General features: G+C 36.6%; 1 protein-coding gene across 1 annotated transcript in view; it reads left to right on the top strand.

Moving 5' to 3' along the window:
- LRRC36 (leucine rich repeat containing 36) overlaps positions 1-17,921 on the top strand; it is a 46,765-nt gene that overhangs the window by 9,073 nt on the left and 19,771 nt on the right. The window contains exons 2-5 of the mRNA XM_019755712.3: positions 4,669-4,796; positions 7,316-7,508; positions 8,298-8,394; positions 10,671-10,759. Of these exons, the coding sequence (XP_019611271.3) occupies positions 4,669-4,796; positions 7,316-7,508; positions 8,298-8,394; positions 10,671-10,759 (507 nt within the window). The remainder of the gene's footprint in view (positions 1-4,668; positions 4,797-7,315; positions 7,509-8,297; positions 8,395-10,670; positions 10,760-17,921) is intronic.

The following is a 17,921-nucleotide window of genomic DNA, read 5'->3' as shown; positions in this document are numbered from 1 at the left end:
TAAAAATTGCAAAAACCACAATTACTTTTGCACCAACCTAATAACTTGCTGGAACATCATGCCTTCTTATGGCTAATATTCATTGTATGGATATATATCACTGTTGGTTTATCCAGTCATCCTCTAATGGACATTTGGGTTGTTTTCACATTTTAGATACTGTGAACGATGCTTCTATGAACATTTGTGTACAACTTCTTTTTTGAATACGTTTTCAATTATTGGGTATATACCTGGGAGTGGAATTGCTGTGTTATATGGTAAATTCTATATTTAACTTATTGAAGAACTGCCAAACTGTTTTCCGTAGTGGCTGTACCATTTTACATTCCCTCCAGATGTATGAGGATTCCAATTTCTCTACATCGTCACCAATGGTAATAATTTTTCTTCCTTTTTTATTTTTTAATTAGAGGGTATGAAGTGGTATCTCACTGTGGTTTTGATTTACGTTTCCCTAATAACTAATGATGTTGAGCATCTTTTCATGGGTTTGTTGGCCATTTGTATATCTTCTTTGGAGAAATGTCTATTCAAATCGTTTACCCATTAATTAGCTGTTTATTTGGGCGGGGGGGAGTTGTAGGAATTCTTTATGTAGTCTAAATATTAATCCCTCATCAGATATATGATTTGAGTTTTGACAAAAATATTTACCCATGTAACCAACATCCCAGTGAAGGTATAGAACGTTTATTATCCCAGAAAGTTCCCTCCTCGTTTTTCCAGTCAATTCTCTCCCCCTAAAGTCAGTTACTGTCCTAATTTCTACCACCATGGATTGTTTCGCCTGTTCTTGAATTTCGTACAACTAGAAGCATACAGTATATACTCTTGTGTCTGGCGTCTTTCAATATAATGTTTCGGATGTTGTGTGCATCATTCTTTTATATTCCTGAGTATTATTCCATTATGTGACTATATTCTACTTCATTTTTTTAATCTTAAAAAAAGTCTCCCTTCCCATATATTCATTTTAAGACATGCTCTACTTTAAAAAAAATATGGTAAAGTATACGTAACATAGAACTTACCATTTTAAGTGTTTAGTTCAGGGGCATTAAGTACATTCACATTGTTTTGCAACTATCACCATCCATATCCAGAGCTTTTTCATCTTCCCAGACTGAGACTCTGTACTCTTTAAACAATAACTCCGTATTCCCACCTACCATCAGCCCCTGGCAACCATCATGCTACTTTCTGTCTCTATGAATTTGACTGTTCTAGGTACCTCATATAAATGGAACCATACAATACTTGTCCCATTGTGTCTCACTTATTTCATTTAGTGTAATGTCTTCAGGGTTCATCTATGTTGTAGCATATGTCAGAATTTTCTTCCTTTTTAAGGCTGAATAAAATTTCACTGTATATATATACCACATTTTGTTTATCTATTCACCCATCAATGAACATTTGCATTTTGTCCACCTTTTGGCTATTATGAATAATGCTGCTATGAACACGGGTGTACAAATGTCTGTTGAGTCCTTGCTTTCAATTTTTTTGGATATAGACCTAGAAGTGGAATTGTTCTATGGTTTGTTTGATTGTTTTTGTTATGGTCTTTATTTCTGAAATGACCTTTTATTTTTATTATTTCTTGAGTTCTGGCTTCTCTATTTTCAAATCTTCCTTTTCTTTCCAATAATCTTTTCTAAGTTTTCTAATCCTAATTTATATTTTCCAGCAATTTTCAAACTTTTTGGTCTCAGGATTTCTTTACATTCTTAAATTTGAGGACTTCAAAGAGCTTTTAGTAATGTGGACTATATTTACTAATATTTACCCTATTAGAAATTGAAACTGAGAAAAATTAAAAATATTTATTTATTAACTCATTAAAAGGTAACACTAACATACCCATTATATGTTAACATAAATAATATTTTTGAAAAATAACTATATTTCCCAAAATAAAAATAAAATTAGTGAGAAGAATGGAATTATTTTATATAGAAATCTTTTTAATGTCTTAATTGAAGACAGCCAGATTCTCATATCTGCTTCTGTAGTAAATCTGTTAGGGTATGTTGTTTTACCATAACATTAGACACATTAGAAAACTTACAAAACAATATTTATATAGTTGGAACTGGAAGGAGTATTTTCATAGTGTTTTAAGATAATTGTGGATATTCTTCACTGATGTGACATTAAAACTGGGCAAATGGTAATTTCTTAAAGTTTATTTGTATGTAGAATCTAAAACTTTATCAATGAACTTTTTGCACTCTGTTACATTAAAATCCATTGGTATATCTTGCATGTAAATGGATCTTTTACCCATGCATAATTTTGTAACATCAGGCATTGGTCATTTGAAAAATATTAACTTGCTGAGTTATATCGATCTTCCAAATGTTGATAAATTTCATTATATAACATTTAAAAATCGTGTTTGTTAATAGTATCACCAATCTCATTTTAAAAGTCTTTAAGTATTGGGAAACTGTCAAGTTCATGGTGGCAGATACAAGTTTTCCAAAATTCTAATTTCTGCTTGGAAGCTCAAATGTTAAAATTGACAATAATTATCAGTTGATTTCTTGAAATGACAGCCTCACTTTGCTTATTTTCAAGAAAATTTCTGCCAAATATCAGGTCTGAATAGCCATAGTTTGTCCGGTTTTTTCAACTAAAAATGGTATTCCATAAAAAAGTGGCTAGTTCAGCTGGCATCTCAAAATTCACACAAATGTTTTTCCTCGAGGCATCCACTATACTTCAGTATCAGGCAGAAGTACTTCATTCATACTTCCCATTTAGTCACACAATATAAAAAAGACATGTACTCAATGGTCAAGATTTACTAAAATTAGCCATTTTTACTGCTTTTTCAAGGGCATTTTTAAGTGTAACTGGCTTCTTAAAAAAAAGTGCAAGCATACACTGGTGAAGAATACAGTGACTATGAATGAAATTTGATGCTACTGCCCTGATTCACCCTAAGGCCCCAGTAGTTTTTGTTTTTGCTCCATAATTGCAAAAGTCAACACAGTGAAAATCTAATTAACATTTTAATATTATTAGGAAATAATTTTTTGAATAGTTTTGATTTTGTGGCCCCCTATACATGTCTCAAGGACCTCCAGGTGTCTAGGGACCCATACTTTGAGAACTGCTGCATTTTGTTACAATATCTTTTAGCTTGTTTGGAAATATTAAGTTTACAATTTTAATTTATTTTGTGGATGTAACTTTCTATAGTGCTTTCATTCTTTAGGGATGTTATTGTGTTCTTTTTTCTTTTAATAACCTCATATAAAATTTGACTGTAATCCTTTTCTGTGGCTGTTTAAGTGCAGTAAATTTTCCTATACTTTTAGATGAGAAGAGTGGGTAGAATAGCTTTCCTAGTTTTAAGGTTTTGGAATTACCGCTTCTGTTGTATTCACAAAGTACTGAAAAAATATGCTTCCTGAGGTCTGACATCTTTGCTTCCCTCCCACACTTGTATATGGACTTTCCCTTTCCTTGAATCTATTTCTCTGTCCCATTCAATGTGGACTCTACTCCCACTGATTTCTCCCTGGTGTGGGTATTATCTTGAAAGGGATCTTCAGTTTATTATTTTTTAGAATTTATAGGGTTCAGACTGCTCCAGCACCTTAAGACCTTATTTTAATACAGTCCCCTGGCACTCACTTACAAATTGGATCCTGCAGAACCTCCTTCCAGTTTTGATTGTTATTCTGTTTGGCCCATCACACACTTGCCAGTGAGTTCCTATTGACAATTTTGAGATTCTCCTCTCTTCAGTGCTGTTAGAAGTTTAGTTGACACATCAGTGTATCTATCTACACAGTTACACACACATACACACACACACTCACACACACACACACACACACACACACACACACACACACACACACACAGTAACATTTTCCCCTCACTTAATGTCTTGGAGATCTTTCCATATGAGCACTTACAAATTGACCTCATTCTTTTTAATGACTGCATAACATTCAATAACACATACATATATACATCACTCACCATGTGTCTGGTAGGTATATTCTCAGTTTTGTACATATATTCGTTTAATCCTACAACACCTTATGAGTTAAGTACAGTGATTATTTTCATTTAACAGATGAGGAAACTAATGCACAGAGAAGTTAAATGACTTGTACAGGATCACAGATATAGTACATTGTCCATTATATCAATATATTGTTATTTAAGATATCTAGTTCTACTCTCCTATTGATGGACCCTTTGACAGTTTTCTTTCCCTCCCTCCCTCCCTCCCTCCCTCCCTCCCTCCCTTTCTTTCTTCCTAAAACCTTTCTGCAACTGAATCCTTGTAGTATAACATATATTATATATCCTGGCAAAATCTTGTGAGTATTATCTATAGGGCTAAATCATTGCAGTGGGATATCTGAATTTCTTTTAAAATTTTGTTTTGAGAACTTTTGGAGACTTTTACTACATCCTTCAGGGTAATTAGAGAAACCCAAGGGTTCTGTAAAACCAAGGTTTGGTATGACTGGATTAGACTGGATTGCTGCTTTTAAAAGGAAGATCTGATCTTATGAGCCTTGGATGGAGGGCCTTTCACAGATGGGATACGGGAGGAAGGATGGCCTATTTTCACTGCCTCTGCTCTTTATCCAGGCGGAGGTCATAATACATCTACTGCTGATCTCTTTTCAGAACTGGTGGAGTCTCTTTCATTGCAGGGATCTTATGCTGGAAAAATCCATTCCATAGGTGATGCCTTCAGAAATTTTAAAAACCTCCGGTCCTTAGATTTATCAAGAAATTTGATCACTAGCCTGAAGGTAAGTAAGTTCTGTATTCTATGCCCTGCCAGTTCAGCCCAATTTACTTATTTTTTGATGGGAAGAAATAAGAGATTGATAATGTCAGCCTGAGGAATATAGGATCTTCCTTTTAAATATTTCCAAACTAAATTTTATTCTTTACTGTAAAATTCTTTCAACTTTGCTCTGTTTGAATTTTTTTATTATAAAATATTGGGGAAAATTTCTTTTGTACTCAAGGAAACTGTATTAAACTATCGCAAGGTGTTAGTACAGATTTTAACGTGTGCAAAAAAAAGGAGAAGCACCTAATGAAAGTACAGATTCTTAGCCCCTACTCTGAGGGAGATTCTGAGTTAGTAAGGTCTGAGGTGGGCTTAGGACATACCCAGGGGATATTGCTGATTGTTGGTACATGGAAGACACATGAAAAACCCTGGACTGACTTGTACTATGGATGTTTTCAAGGAGGAGGAGGAAATGGTGATCTTGAAAACAGAAAAATTACCAGGTCAGGGGATGGTGGAGCAGAGGACTGTGTAGGAGATTAGGCAGGAACAGGAGTGAGCAGAATGTGCGAGGCCTAGTAAACACATCCAGAGCTCTACAGGCGTAAGCATGCATACACAGAGAGGAAAGTTTTGTTTTCTTTTTGGTAGACCCCCAAATGGTGCTTCTTCCACATGTTCCCGTTTTGCCCAGGTATGTCCCTGTCTTGATAAAGCCCTTCTTTACAAGACCGAAGAAGGTGAAAGACTCTCAGGTGCTAGATGTAGGATTAATTCATGATCTCCTGGGTTAGTCTGCCGATTTTGTACTTCTTAGAAGATATTTGTTCAACAACACAAGACAGACCCAACTCAAGGTCTAAAGTAAGGGCCCTTAAAAAAACAAGCCCAAGCAAGATCAAATTTCCAACTACCATAGGACTCTAAAAGCAGAAACTCTAGGGCTTTAGACTGCTTGATAGCACCCATTTGTATTTGGCCCATCAGATTCAGAAAGTATTAGTTCAGAGTTGCTTAGGTCTCCTTTTTTCACATATAGTTTTATTTGTTTGTTCTTTTTCAGGCTAAAGACTTTCAGTGAACATTGCTGTAATTTGTTTTTATGAGTTCTTTCTTTTCATTTCTACAAAATGGGTCAAAAAAACTGTTGTGAAGGTTAACCAAATTAGCATATGTAATCACATATAACATATGTGAGACTCCTGGTACATACAGTACTTGGTACATAGGAAGCACTTAGTAAATGTTAGTTTTCTCTTTTTTTTTTTTTCATCTATGATTTATCTGCATATATTTATCTCTAGCCACTCTGTATCATTTTACTTAGTTTTTCCAGGGGGAAAATGTTTTGTGATTATTTCTGGTGTAACTTTGGGGAATATATGAATTCATGCCAACTGGGGAAAGTGAGAGGATGTTAGAAGTCATTTCCTTGACTTTTACACTAACAGACATTAAAAGATGACTGGAGCTGGGGCAGTAGACACATTTAAAGACAGTCCTAATGGTGTACTGTCCCCAGGGGCCAAAGGCACTGATAACTGTTCTAACCACAGGCCCTTTCATAATATAAAAGTTAATGGAATTGGATAAAGCCAGAAAGAAATGCATCAAAGTGTAAAAGGGTTCCATTTGGAAAGGTTTTGTATATATCTTTGAGTTTTCTAAATTGCCTGCAATAAGAAAATGGCAATCTTAAATGAGGGAAGAATAAAAACATTATTTCATAAATACACGATAGAAAATAATTTTACCTTTCTGAAATAACTCTCAATGACAGAGTTCCTTTGGTGGTAAGCATTTTTACTACTAAAAGGATATGATTATACATGTATATATACGTGTTTCTAAGTATTGTCCTGAAATTTAGTGTTGGGCAAAAGCAGCTAACTAGCCAAACGCATGAAAATTACGATGATCTTCAGCAGTACCGTAGGTTTCAGCATAGGAGGAAGATTGTGGCTTTTCCTATGAGTTTCCCAGCCCTAATCCTATTGTTGCCAGATAAAGGAAGGGTGGGTTGCTCAATCCACAGAAAGAGAACTGAGGAAGGAAGAACTTGCTGGTGTGGTAGCAGTAACTCTGAAAGGGGAAACAACGACAGGAGGGATTCCAGACTGGTCCAGAAGGGAAGACCTGGAGAGAGCATTGTTTTATTTTATATAATCCATTAACCCTAAAAGTGACGCACTGAGATATAAGGACACAACACACACACACACACACACACACACTTTTTTTTTTAACCATGCCCCTCTCCTCCCCCAGAACCATCTCTTTGCCTGCCTCCCTTCCTCTTGTAAATCAAGGAATGTTCTATTTAACAGATAGAACTTTCACTACCCATGGGCTGCAGTATTCTTATTCTCAGGAAACTAAATGGGAGTTTCAACCCTGCCTTTCTCCTGGATGACTTGGGTTACATGTTTAAAGATGGAAAGCAATATATATATATATATTCCACCTTTATTTGTGAGATTCCTAGTCCCTTTCAATGTGCAGTTTCATAATGTGGTCTTTTCTTTACAGGGCATCCAGTATTTATGTTCACTCCAAGACCTGAATTTATATTATAACAACATTCCTTCATTAGTGGAAGTGTCCCGCCTACAGCCTTTACCCTTCCTCAAAGAACTAGATTTGAGACTCAATCCTGTTGTCCGGAAAGATACAGATTATAGGCTCTTTGCTGTGTACACACTACAAACTCTGGAGAAACTGGGTGAGACCCTCCTCCCCTGTTCCTTGCCCCAGAATCTCACTTTAAACCAGCTGCCTCCTTACCTTTTGGATGTTGGCCCAGATTGTGCACTGGCAGGATATATTTGTTTATTAGTCAATATTTATGTAACTCTTTTGTTGGCAGGATGTATGACGAGTCCTTTAATTGTTTATTGAATGACAATCTATGATTTTATCAGTTACTTCCAGCTTTAGTTTTCTTCAGTTGATGGTTTCACCACCACTTCCTCCCCAACAAAAAGTTTCCAGGTTGAAGATTTATTTTTTCAGGTTCCCTAACTTTGCAACTGTATTAGCAATAGCAAATGAATGCAACAAATCTTTGGGACTCTGTTGGCAGGGAACAAGAAATATTCCTTCAAATGAGCTAGTCTGTATTTCTTTATAATTTTATTGTTGGGCATACATTTATTGATATAAAATTCTATTTCACATGCCCCTGGGAAAGTTATTGTAGGAAAACTAAGTGAAGTCTTTCAGAAACGGAGTAACTTTCAGCTTTATGATTGGGCCATTTGGATTGTTTGCTGCCTGGGCTCTCCTTTCCTGCAGGGGTAGTTACACCTATGTGGCAATTGTTGCTATGGTATCAAGTAGTCTCCCTGAGTTACTACTTGCTCCAGTGACAACATAATAGCATTATTTTGTGACCTGTCTCTAACAAAACATAAGACTGGTCTTTGGTTTTTACTCTGTGAATATAGTTTTCTGATTCACTACTGTTTACTCCAAAAAAGAAACATGCTCAGATCACGGTTTTTGCCTCCAGATGACAGAGCCGTACGAGAAAGTGAGAGAAAAGCTGCCAAGCTGCATTTTAGTCAGTTGGGCAACAGTGAAAATTTTCTTTTAGAGGTGGAAAAAAGGTAAGAAGACTGCAAAAAATGTTTTAGTTTGATTCTCTGGACTTAGAGAGTAGTGAATTCCTGCTTAACTTTCCTCATTTTTTAGCAGAAATCTCCACAAGTTGTAAGAATCCTCAGATCAGAAATAAAAGTATATATTCAACATATTGTGGTTTATGTGGGATGAGAATCTGGCCCTCAGTGGGAACATTCCTGCTTTGTTAAACTATTGGGTCTGCTTTGGATATAATTGTTGTAAATTCTGTAAAGTTGTTGTTCAAAGCTTATAGATAGATATACTGTGAGATAATTTGTCATCCATAAATGTTTATATACCCTTTCTTGATAGAGTTATAAATCAGTACATAGTCTTTTCCTATTGAATTAGGAAAATTAGTTACTATGGGCAGGGTTATTAGAGATAAATTTGTTAAAGGATGATAAGAGAAATATTTCTCTACAAAACAAAAAGCAAACAGACATTGAAGCTCTAACATATCTGAGTGGTAGATTTTTCTACTCTTTGATACTAAACTCCTGTCAAAATAAGGTACTGTATCTTCTACCCCAAAATGCCCGCTTTTTTAAAGTAGCTTTATTATTTTTGAAAAATAGAAGTCCATTACAAGCAATTTAAATAATATAGAAAAGTACAGTTGAAAAATGTCAAAATCACCCCATATTCTGCTACCAAGAGTTAACTACTAACAATATTTGGTATACATCCTTCCAGACATCTGTGTACCTATAGACACATGTAGATATAGCTCTTAATATTTTTTTCTGAAGTTAAAAGTAATGCATGTTTATTGTTGAGAATTTGAAAAGTACACACAAAAAAACAAGGAATAAAATAGTGAGTCATAATCCCACTCCCCAGAAATAAACGCTAGTTATATTATGGTAAATATCCTTTTAGTCTTAGATATATGTATGTGTGTATGTTTATATATAACAATATTATTTAATAGTATATAACATGTAAATCTATTAAAAATTAATAAATACATATTTACTTTATAGTAATTGCTTCCTCTACATACTATTTTAAATTTAATGTCATGAACATATCGCCGCAATTTTATTCTTTCCCCAAATGAGTTTTTTATTTGTTTGCTTGTTTATTACCTTTCCTCTCCACTAGAACATAAGCTCCCGGAGAGCAAAGACCTTGCTTGTTTTGTTTATAAAGTGTCCCTAGTGCCTAGAACAGTGTCTGGCACATATAAGGTGCTAAGAAATGATTTGTTGAATGATGAATGAATGAAAGAAGTCAATGCCTCTTGACCCGAGATCCTTCTCTTTTCCAGTGACTTTGCCTATCTCTGCTCTGAATCCATTATATTAATATGTTTTATAATATAACCCTCAGAGAGCATCCTTAGTTTCCTATTTTCTTTTTAGTTCTCTGTTTTTGAAGTCAGGTGTATTGAGGTTAATTTATATAAAGTTCATTCTGCAGTAGAACGAAATAGGATGCTTCTAAAAAATTATTTATATATATTTTGTAAACTAATTACCATTTTAAATGCATTAGGATATTCAGTTTACGATAGAAATACAGAGAGGAATTAATGTATAACCGAATAAACTTTCTAGTAAGGCAAATAATTAGTACCATCATATTTCTATTATCATATAATGATTGCAAAACCAGGGGTAAAATGTTACTCAAGTGCCCAGTATTATTTTACAAGCTCTCCAACCTTGGGTTCAAGTTTTTTTCAAGCCTTTCTGAGTCCCAGTTCCCCCAGTCTATAAGTGGAGATAATAGATAATAGGGGAGCTTTTATGACTAAATGAAATGGTGGGTGTAAAGTGCCTGGCTCATAGTCTAGTTGTCTGTGCTTACTGTACTTCCCAATCTGACTAGAGGACATCAGTCACGTGCAAACACCTGCCTTTCTTGTCTGTTTTCTAACTAATGCTATAGTTGTCTCCACTATACTTCTTGGCAGCAGAACCTTCCATTCTGTGTCCTGAGTTTTTTAATTCAAAATAAACTATCTTATTCCTTCAATCATCCAGACCTAAATTTGTGTCAAGAAAACAGAGTGTCTAAGTTCTGAGTTTTCTGGCTTTCATACCTTAAAGGCTGAACGATAGCATCCTTCTCTCTCCGATTCCCAGTAAAAATGTGATTTAAAAAAATGGCTTTAAAGGAAATATTTGTGAAATTAATATGTTCTAGAGCATTTTAAAATGTGGTCACCATGAATTAGTGTTTCCTAAATAGCATTTACTGGTGATCTCAGAAGGCTTCTTTCGAGTTTTAAATAAATTATTCTATGTGGCAGCTCTAGGGAGAAGACAATGAAAAACTGTGTGACAGATGAGAGCTCTGCATCAAAAGTCAATGCTGATGTTGATAACAGGATTGAAACTGGTAAATTTTCTCTCTCTAATCTCAAATGATTAAAACTCTGTTTCAGCTTTTGTGGCCAATGTGGGGCAGGATGAAGACAGGATAGTTTGAGAAATAACATAGTTTTGAAACAAATACAAGACTTACTGGCTCTGTTTTTCCTCCTTTCTCTCACTGCTAGAAGGGCCCTATTGATTGAACAGGCCTAAACCAGAACCCATCAAAGCACAAGCTGTACTCAGTTCAATTTCATTTGTATCATTTTACATCATTAGTACATCCTGAAAATCTCATTGCCAGTCCTCACGGACCCCTTAGCATTGCTAAGGTGATTTATTCATCAGCCAGAGACCATGACTCATCTACATCAATGCAGCCCACATCCTGGGCCTTCTGGGATTCCCTCCTTGGCAGCTGCAGAATCTCCTGTGTTTGTGCTGTCCTCCTGGAGAGTGTTGCCTATAAGCATTGTTGGCAATCTGGTTTGATTAAAGTGGTTATGCCACATTAATGGTCGTGCCACAGGCTAGCAGACAGCTTTCTACTAGAGAAATTGCAATGCAATGGACCCTTATGGATTAACCTGGCACTCATCAGATGACCTTTTATTTGAGAAAACTTTCTTCTGTGTGGAGGCCTCTGTCCCTTTCGAGGATCTATTGAATTATATACAAACTCTAAAAGCCAATCCTTAAAATCCCAGCAATAACTTTAATAGATTGACTGTGTAGTTTAGACATTAAGGGTTTTCAGTTTATAACATACAGTATTTTATTTTCCTGACTTCTTATCTATCCAGGACTCTCTTCTTTCTCTACTCTTTGCCCTTATTGAGCTCATCTATTTCCACAGCTTGCTTTATTTCCTCCCTGTAGGTGATTCTTAAATATATTGATCATTTATTGACAAGTCATTTTCATAGTACTTCATGGTAAAATAAACCATAGTGAGGTATGGTTTTTACTTTCCTTTCTTGGAAGTCTCATAGACCATGCATTGCTTTATTTCATTTTAAATAGCATTTTTTATGTTTCAAAATTGATGAGATTTTATTGTAATAATTTTGGAAAATATTGAAAAGCATGAAGCATAACAATTTAATCACTCATAAGCCTATTTCCTAAAGAGAATCCCAGTTGATTTGGTATACAGCTTCCCTGTCATTTTTGTAGGTACAAGCGTTTATATATTCATTCCCAGAAATACAAAGATACATTGAAGCATAGTTTGCCTTTTTGTAGGAACTGAATTAAACTTGATTTATGTCATATTACATCATTAGCCCATACAAAGATTCACTCGATGAATTCAAATGTTTTAAAAGTACACAATCTCTACTGAGAATCAACTGCTTTACTTGACACAGGGCCCATTTCTAAACGTTCTTAGAAGCTCCAGCTGTTGCCTGGATTTTTTTTTTTAACATGAAATCAATTTTGCTATTTTGAAACGTTAAACAGCTTTGCTTTCCACTGAAAATTGTTTGTGCTCGATCCCTGGGGAGTGTTGGCCTGTAAGCACTGTTGGTAATTCAATATGACTAAAGTGGTTATTCCATGTTAATGGTACTGTCACAGGCTAGGAGAAAACTTTCTGGAGAACAGTTCACTAGCTCCATTGTTCAAAACTCATTTCTCACCAATCGTTTAGAATAAAGAGGCAGGGAGATTCCACTGTCTTGGATCTTCATCTGACCCTCCCAGCAACATAGTCTTTGTTTCTTTCAAGGGTTCCTCTCTCTTTCCTCATGCCGCTAAAACAAGCATACCTGGCTATGTCTTCAGACTGTCTTCTTTCTCTACTCTTTGCCCTTATTGATCTCATCTACTTCCACAGCTTGCTTTATTGCCTCCCTGTAGATGACTCTTAAACATATCGTCTAGCTTTGACAACCTATACCAGTCTCTTTCTGCACCAGTCACCATTTCTGTTGACCAACTAGTAACGTACACTTGGAATCACCACTGGATAACTCTCCAGTCCCTCAAGGTAAACAGGTTAAAAAAACCAAACGAACCACTTTCCTCCAGCTCTAAACAGCCCCTAGGGTTTCATCAGTGTTACCACCACTTTCCCATTACTCAGGCTCAGAACCTTGGTGGTTGATGTTGCTTCTCCCCTAAAGCCCAGCTGAATGTTCATACTCTATAGTGTGATCCACAATTGGCAAGCCTTCCTTTCCCTTTCCTAATAGTCTCTTAACAGGCATGCTTGACAGCTATCATTTACTGAGTGTAAACTCTGGGCCAGACCCTGTGCATTATCTCATTTAATCCTCAAAACCACCTTGAAGGTGGTTATAATTATCCTTGTTTTACAGGTGAGGAAACTGAGACCCAAAGAGATGAAATAACTTACTCTAGTTACATAGTAAGTGGCAGAGCTGGGATGCAAACTCTGGTCCATCTGTCACCCAAGTCCCCTTAACCATTACACCCTGCTGCCTCCCAGCCTCTTCCTTTAGTTTATTTTGTACTTTCCTGTCAGATTAATTCTCTTAAAACTCAGCTGTGATAATTACACTTACCTGATCAAAAACTTCCATGGCTCCCACTCACCTACTAAATTAAGACTCCTTAATCTGACATACAAGTCTCCCCTAAACAATGCCTACAGTTTATCTCTTCAGCCTAACCTCTGAAACCTTATCTCTTATTTCTCAACTACCATGTCCAGTGTTTGAATCAAACTAAACCACTCCCTCCTCCTCAAATAGCTCTTGCTTTCTCCCTCCTCTGCCCCTGAACTAATGCTGTCCTTTCTGCTTAGAATGCTTTAATCAAAATCCTACTCTTTCTTTATGACCCAACTCAAAGTCTATCCTTTTTAGTGAAATTTCTTTGATTTCTCAATAAAAAATTTTTTCTTTTTTTTTTTTTTTGTATACCACATAACTTATCTTCTGGTTTATGTACTCTGGAAATAGTATATTTTACTCTGTGAATATTGTTTTTAGATGCATAAAATTTTTAATTTTTAATGAAGTCCATTTTTTGTTGTTACTTTGCCTTTGGTGTCACATCCAAGATACTGCCAAATCCAATGTGATGAAGCATTTCCTCTATTTTCTTATGAGTTTTATAGTTTTAGGTCATACATTAAGGTCTTTGATCCATTCTAATTTTTGTATGTGGTGTTAGGTAAGGATCCAACTTCATTCTCTTGTATGAAGGGTAGGGCATGGGTAGCTGCCAGTGTGCTAAGAGCGAAAATTGACCAAAGTTAACACACCAATTTACTTTCCAAGCTTTTCCCTGCAAGTTGCAAGCCTTCAATAGGCTCCAGAATTCCAGAATAATTATATCAGGTAGATACTACCAGTGCAGTTGTTTTCTAGATGGGAGTCAGATGCCTCATGCTTCCTTCTCCGCCATCTTTCCTCGTCTCCATAGTTTTGCCTTTTCCAGAAAGTCATATCGTTGGAATCATACTATATAGCCTTTCAGGTTAGCTTCTTTATTTAGTAATATGTATTTAAATTTCCTTCAGGTCTTTTCATGGCTTGATAGCTCCTTTCTTTTTAGTGCTGAATAATATTCCATTGTCTGTTTGTACCACGTTTATTCATTCACCTACTGAAGGACATCTGGTTGCTTCCAAACTTTGGCAATTATGGAAAAAGCTGCTATAAACATCCATGTGCAGGTAGACATAAATTTTCAACTTTTTTGGATAAATACCCAAGCGTTTAGTTATGTAAGAAACTGCCAACTGTCACCCAATACGATCTGCTTTTTAAAATATATTTTTATATACTGAGACTTTTAAATTGAAGTTTCTCAAACTGGATTCATATTCTTAGAGTTTATGAGAATATTGAGTTTGAGAAACACTGATGTGGATGGCTTCATGCTATAGAATCTCAGTGTGCTAGGAGCAGATGGGGAAAGCGTTTGTGGTAGATGTGGAAACAAAGCCATTCGCCCTGGGATGGACTGACAGGAGGACATTGTGGCTGATGAGATTGGTGAGAACAGCTGTGTGAAAGTGGTAATGAGCATTGCAGGTCATGGAGACAGTTGAGTGACGATACAGTTTGGGCAGAAGGTTCGTGTTGGGTGGAAAAGGTCAGCTTATTGGAGAGCAATGAACACCTTACTGAAGATAATTTACATGTATCCTGTAGCCTACGCATATAGTAACACCTGTACTTTGTGCATTGAAAGGAGCCCTGCTTTCTCTTTTAGCCAAGTCCTTTTGCCTTTAAAGAGAATAATACCTAAAATTTACTGATCTAATGAATATCTTATTTTTAAATAGCAAAGAAAAATTCACCAGTGCCCCTCAGTGGCTCATTCCTGAGTCTAACAGATGCGTCATTGTCTTCTTTATAACTCACTGAAATCCATCCCATTTCAACCTGCCGCTCCTTGTCTTCTCTGGGTTGAGCCATGATGGTATTTTAGTTGGATAAAAATCAGGATTGGAATAGCAGAGACCTCCCCAAATAGTGGCCAGAAATTAATTTCTCTCTCATAAAGAAATCCACATGTTGGCAGTCTAGGGCTTTTATTGGGGTGTGTTCTAAGCAGTGAATGATGGATATGGTGGGCAGCAACTGGAAATCTTTGCCACAGTGAAAATTAGAGCAATTCAGCAAACAATGGGATATGTACTGGACAGATGCTGTATTAGACGGTAGGCACGTAAGAAAATGAAACAACAGTGTCAAATCTTCAGATACTCCCAGTCCAGAGAGATTTATCACAGCTGACTAGGTACAAGTGAGGCTGAGACAAGAGTTTGAGTGTGGCAGAGATAAAGAATGGTAGGGGATAGGCAATAGCAGTTTGTGTAGACTAGGGGCCTAGAAAAAGCTTTCACGAAAGAGGAAACGTAAATTAGGCATTCAAATAGATTTCAGTGGGCAGAGTTGGGCATTCAATGCAGAGAGAACAGCAGGAGCAAATATAGGGGTGACAGATTTGGAGACTGATTCCGTTTGTGACTGGAGCTAAGGTGCTAGACTAAAAGCTAAGTTGCAAAGGGCCTCTTTCGTAACCATTTTCATTTTATTCTCTTGAAAATGGTAACAAATATGGTTTAGAAGGGAGGCATGCTTAAATGCGTGATTTAGGGAGATAATTCAAGCTAGAGTTTAGTTGGCAGCAACTGGAGGCAGTTGTCCAGATGGGAGACAATGAGGGCCTGCATGACGTAAGGCAGTAATATGAAGAAGTGTGAATGCAAATGAGGAAGTACAGATCGATTAAATCCTCGAGGATATGAGAAGAAAACCTGGAGCTAAAACATTAAGTATTTTTACCTGCAATGTTTTGCTAGGGAGTTCAAACTTCAGAAGACTTGATTATCTGAATAAAAGACATATCAGATATAAATATATAGTTTTGTAAATTTTATTGGGGAATGTTGGAGAACAGTGTGTTTTTCCAGGGCCCATCAACTCCATGTAGTTGTCCTTCAATCTAGTTGTCGAGGGCGCAGCTCAGCTCCAAGTCCAGTCGTTGTTTTCAATCTGTAGTTGCAGGGGGCACAGCCCACCATCCCATGCAAGAATTGAACCGGCAACCTTGTTGTTAAGAGCTCCGCTCTAACCAACTGAGCCATCCGGCCGCCCCTCCGGAAGCTCAGTGGCAGCTCATTGTCTTCAATGTAGTTGTGGAGGGCGCAGCTCACTGGCCTATGTGGGAATCGAACCAGCAACCCTGTTGTTCAGAGCTCGCGCTCTAACCAACTGAGCCATCTAGCTGCCCCAATATCAGATATTTAAGGGGAAAAAATACAAGGTTACTGAGGTTACAGGCAGTTTATTCATGGTAGGATAAAAAGCACCGATTTCCTTTCATGAGTATCATATCTGCAATGGTTATCATATATTAATATTTCAGAAGTTCAGGGATTAAGGTTTTTTTTTCATTGGGATTAGCAACTTGAAATGGCTCAAGGCTTCATTTATTTTGGAGACCAGTGCTAGACAAGTCATTTCTGCTCTTAAAAATGTGTCGTAGTGGAATCTAGGGTACAGATATTTATTAGAGATCAACACCGAAAGGAAAGAGAGGAAGGAAGTTTGAGCAGAGGGAGAGCTCTAGAGTGAGGACTGCCCCCTGAGAAAGTCCCGTACCAGGCAAATGCCTGGGCCTCATTCAGTCACTGGATGTAGGCCACCTATGGAAAGGTAGCTCTCTATAGCTGAGGCAGACTCAAGAGCAAAACAGCTCTTGTTGCCCATATCTGGGTAACAAGTCCTTCTTTGGAAGGGATCTGGGCAGTGCACCTCTGTTTCAACCTCCTATGGATTGCAAGATTTTTGGCCAAGCAGGGCCTCATCCAACTATGATTACTGGTAGTTGAAGTAGCCAAGTATTAGTTCTTTATACCTGTATCATTATAAAGCCATTTCTCTGTCATTACAAATATCAAACAGTTTTCAGTGGTAAAAATCTATTGAATTATGGTTCTATCACATTGGTTATGTGGGTGTAAAAACCTGCTAGACAACAATGTCATAATTACGTTTGCTTTTGGAATTAAGTGCTGGGTACCTTTTACATCTGAAGAAAAAGAAGAAAATGAAGTATAAGACAAGAAAAAAAATTATATCAAAATAGAAACTGCTTCTTTTTCTTGATTTTTTTCCAATTGTGGTAAATGACATGCTTGGTCATAATGGCAGCAGAGCAAGGTGTCAGTTTTTCTTTGTTAGGAGTGAGCCTATATCTTGGATACGACACCAGAAGCATAACAACCAAAGGGAAAAATAGGTGAATTAAACTTCATAAAAATTAAACCTTTTGGGCTTCAAAGGACACTACCAAAAAGGCAACCTACAGAATAGGAGAAAATATTTGCAAATCATACATCTAACAGGAGTCTAGTACCCATTCTATGTAAAGAACTCTTACAACTCAATAACAAAAAGGCAAACAACCCAATTAGAGAATGGGCGAAGGATTGAATAGGTATTTCTCCAAAAAATATATGCAGCTAGCCAATGAGCACATGAAAGATACTCAACGTCACTATCAATCAGGAAAATGCAAATCAAAACCACAAGAAGATACCACTTCACAACCACTAGGATGGCTAGAATGAAAAAGGCAGATAAAAAGTGAAGGCGAAGATGTGGAGAAACTGGAACCCTCATGTATTGCCAGTAGGAAAATAAAATGGTATTTTATTAGCTTCTTTGGAAAACAGTTTGGCAATTTCTCAAAAAGTT

The sequence above is a fragment of the Rhinolophus sinicus genome, chromosome 8 (assembly GCF_057876585.1).
Source record: "Rhinolophus sinicus isolate RSI-liver-muscle chromosome 8, RSI-T2T, whole genome shotgun sequence".
NCBI classification, from domain to species: domain Eukaryota; kingdom Metazoa; phylum Chordata; class Mammalia; order Chiroptera; family Rhinolophidae; genus Rhinolophus; species Rhinolophus sinicus.
This window is presented reverse-complemented; position numbering and strand designations above follow the sequence as displayed.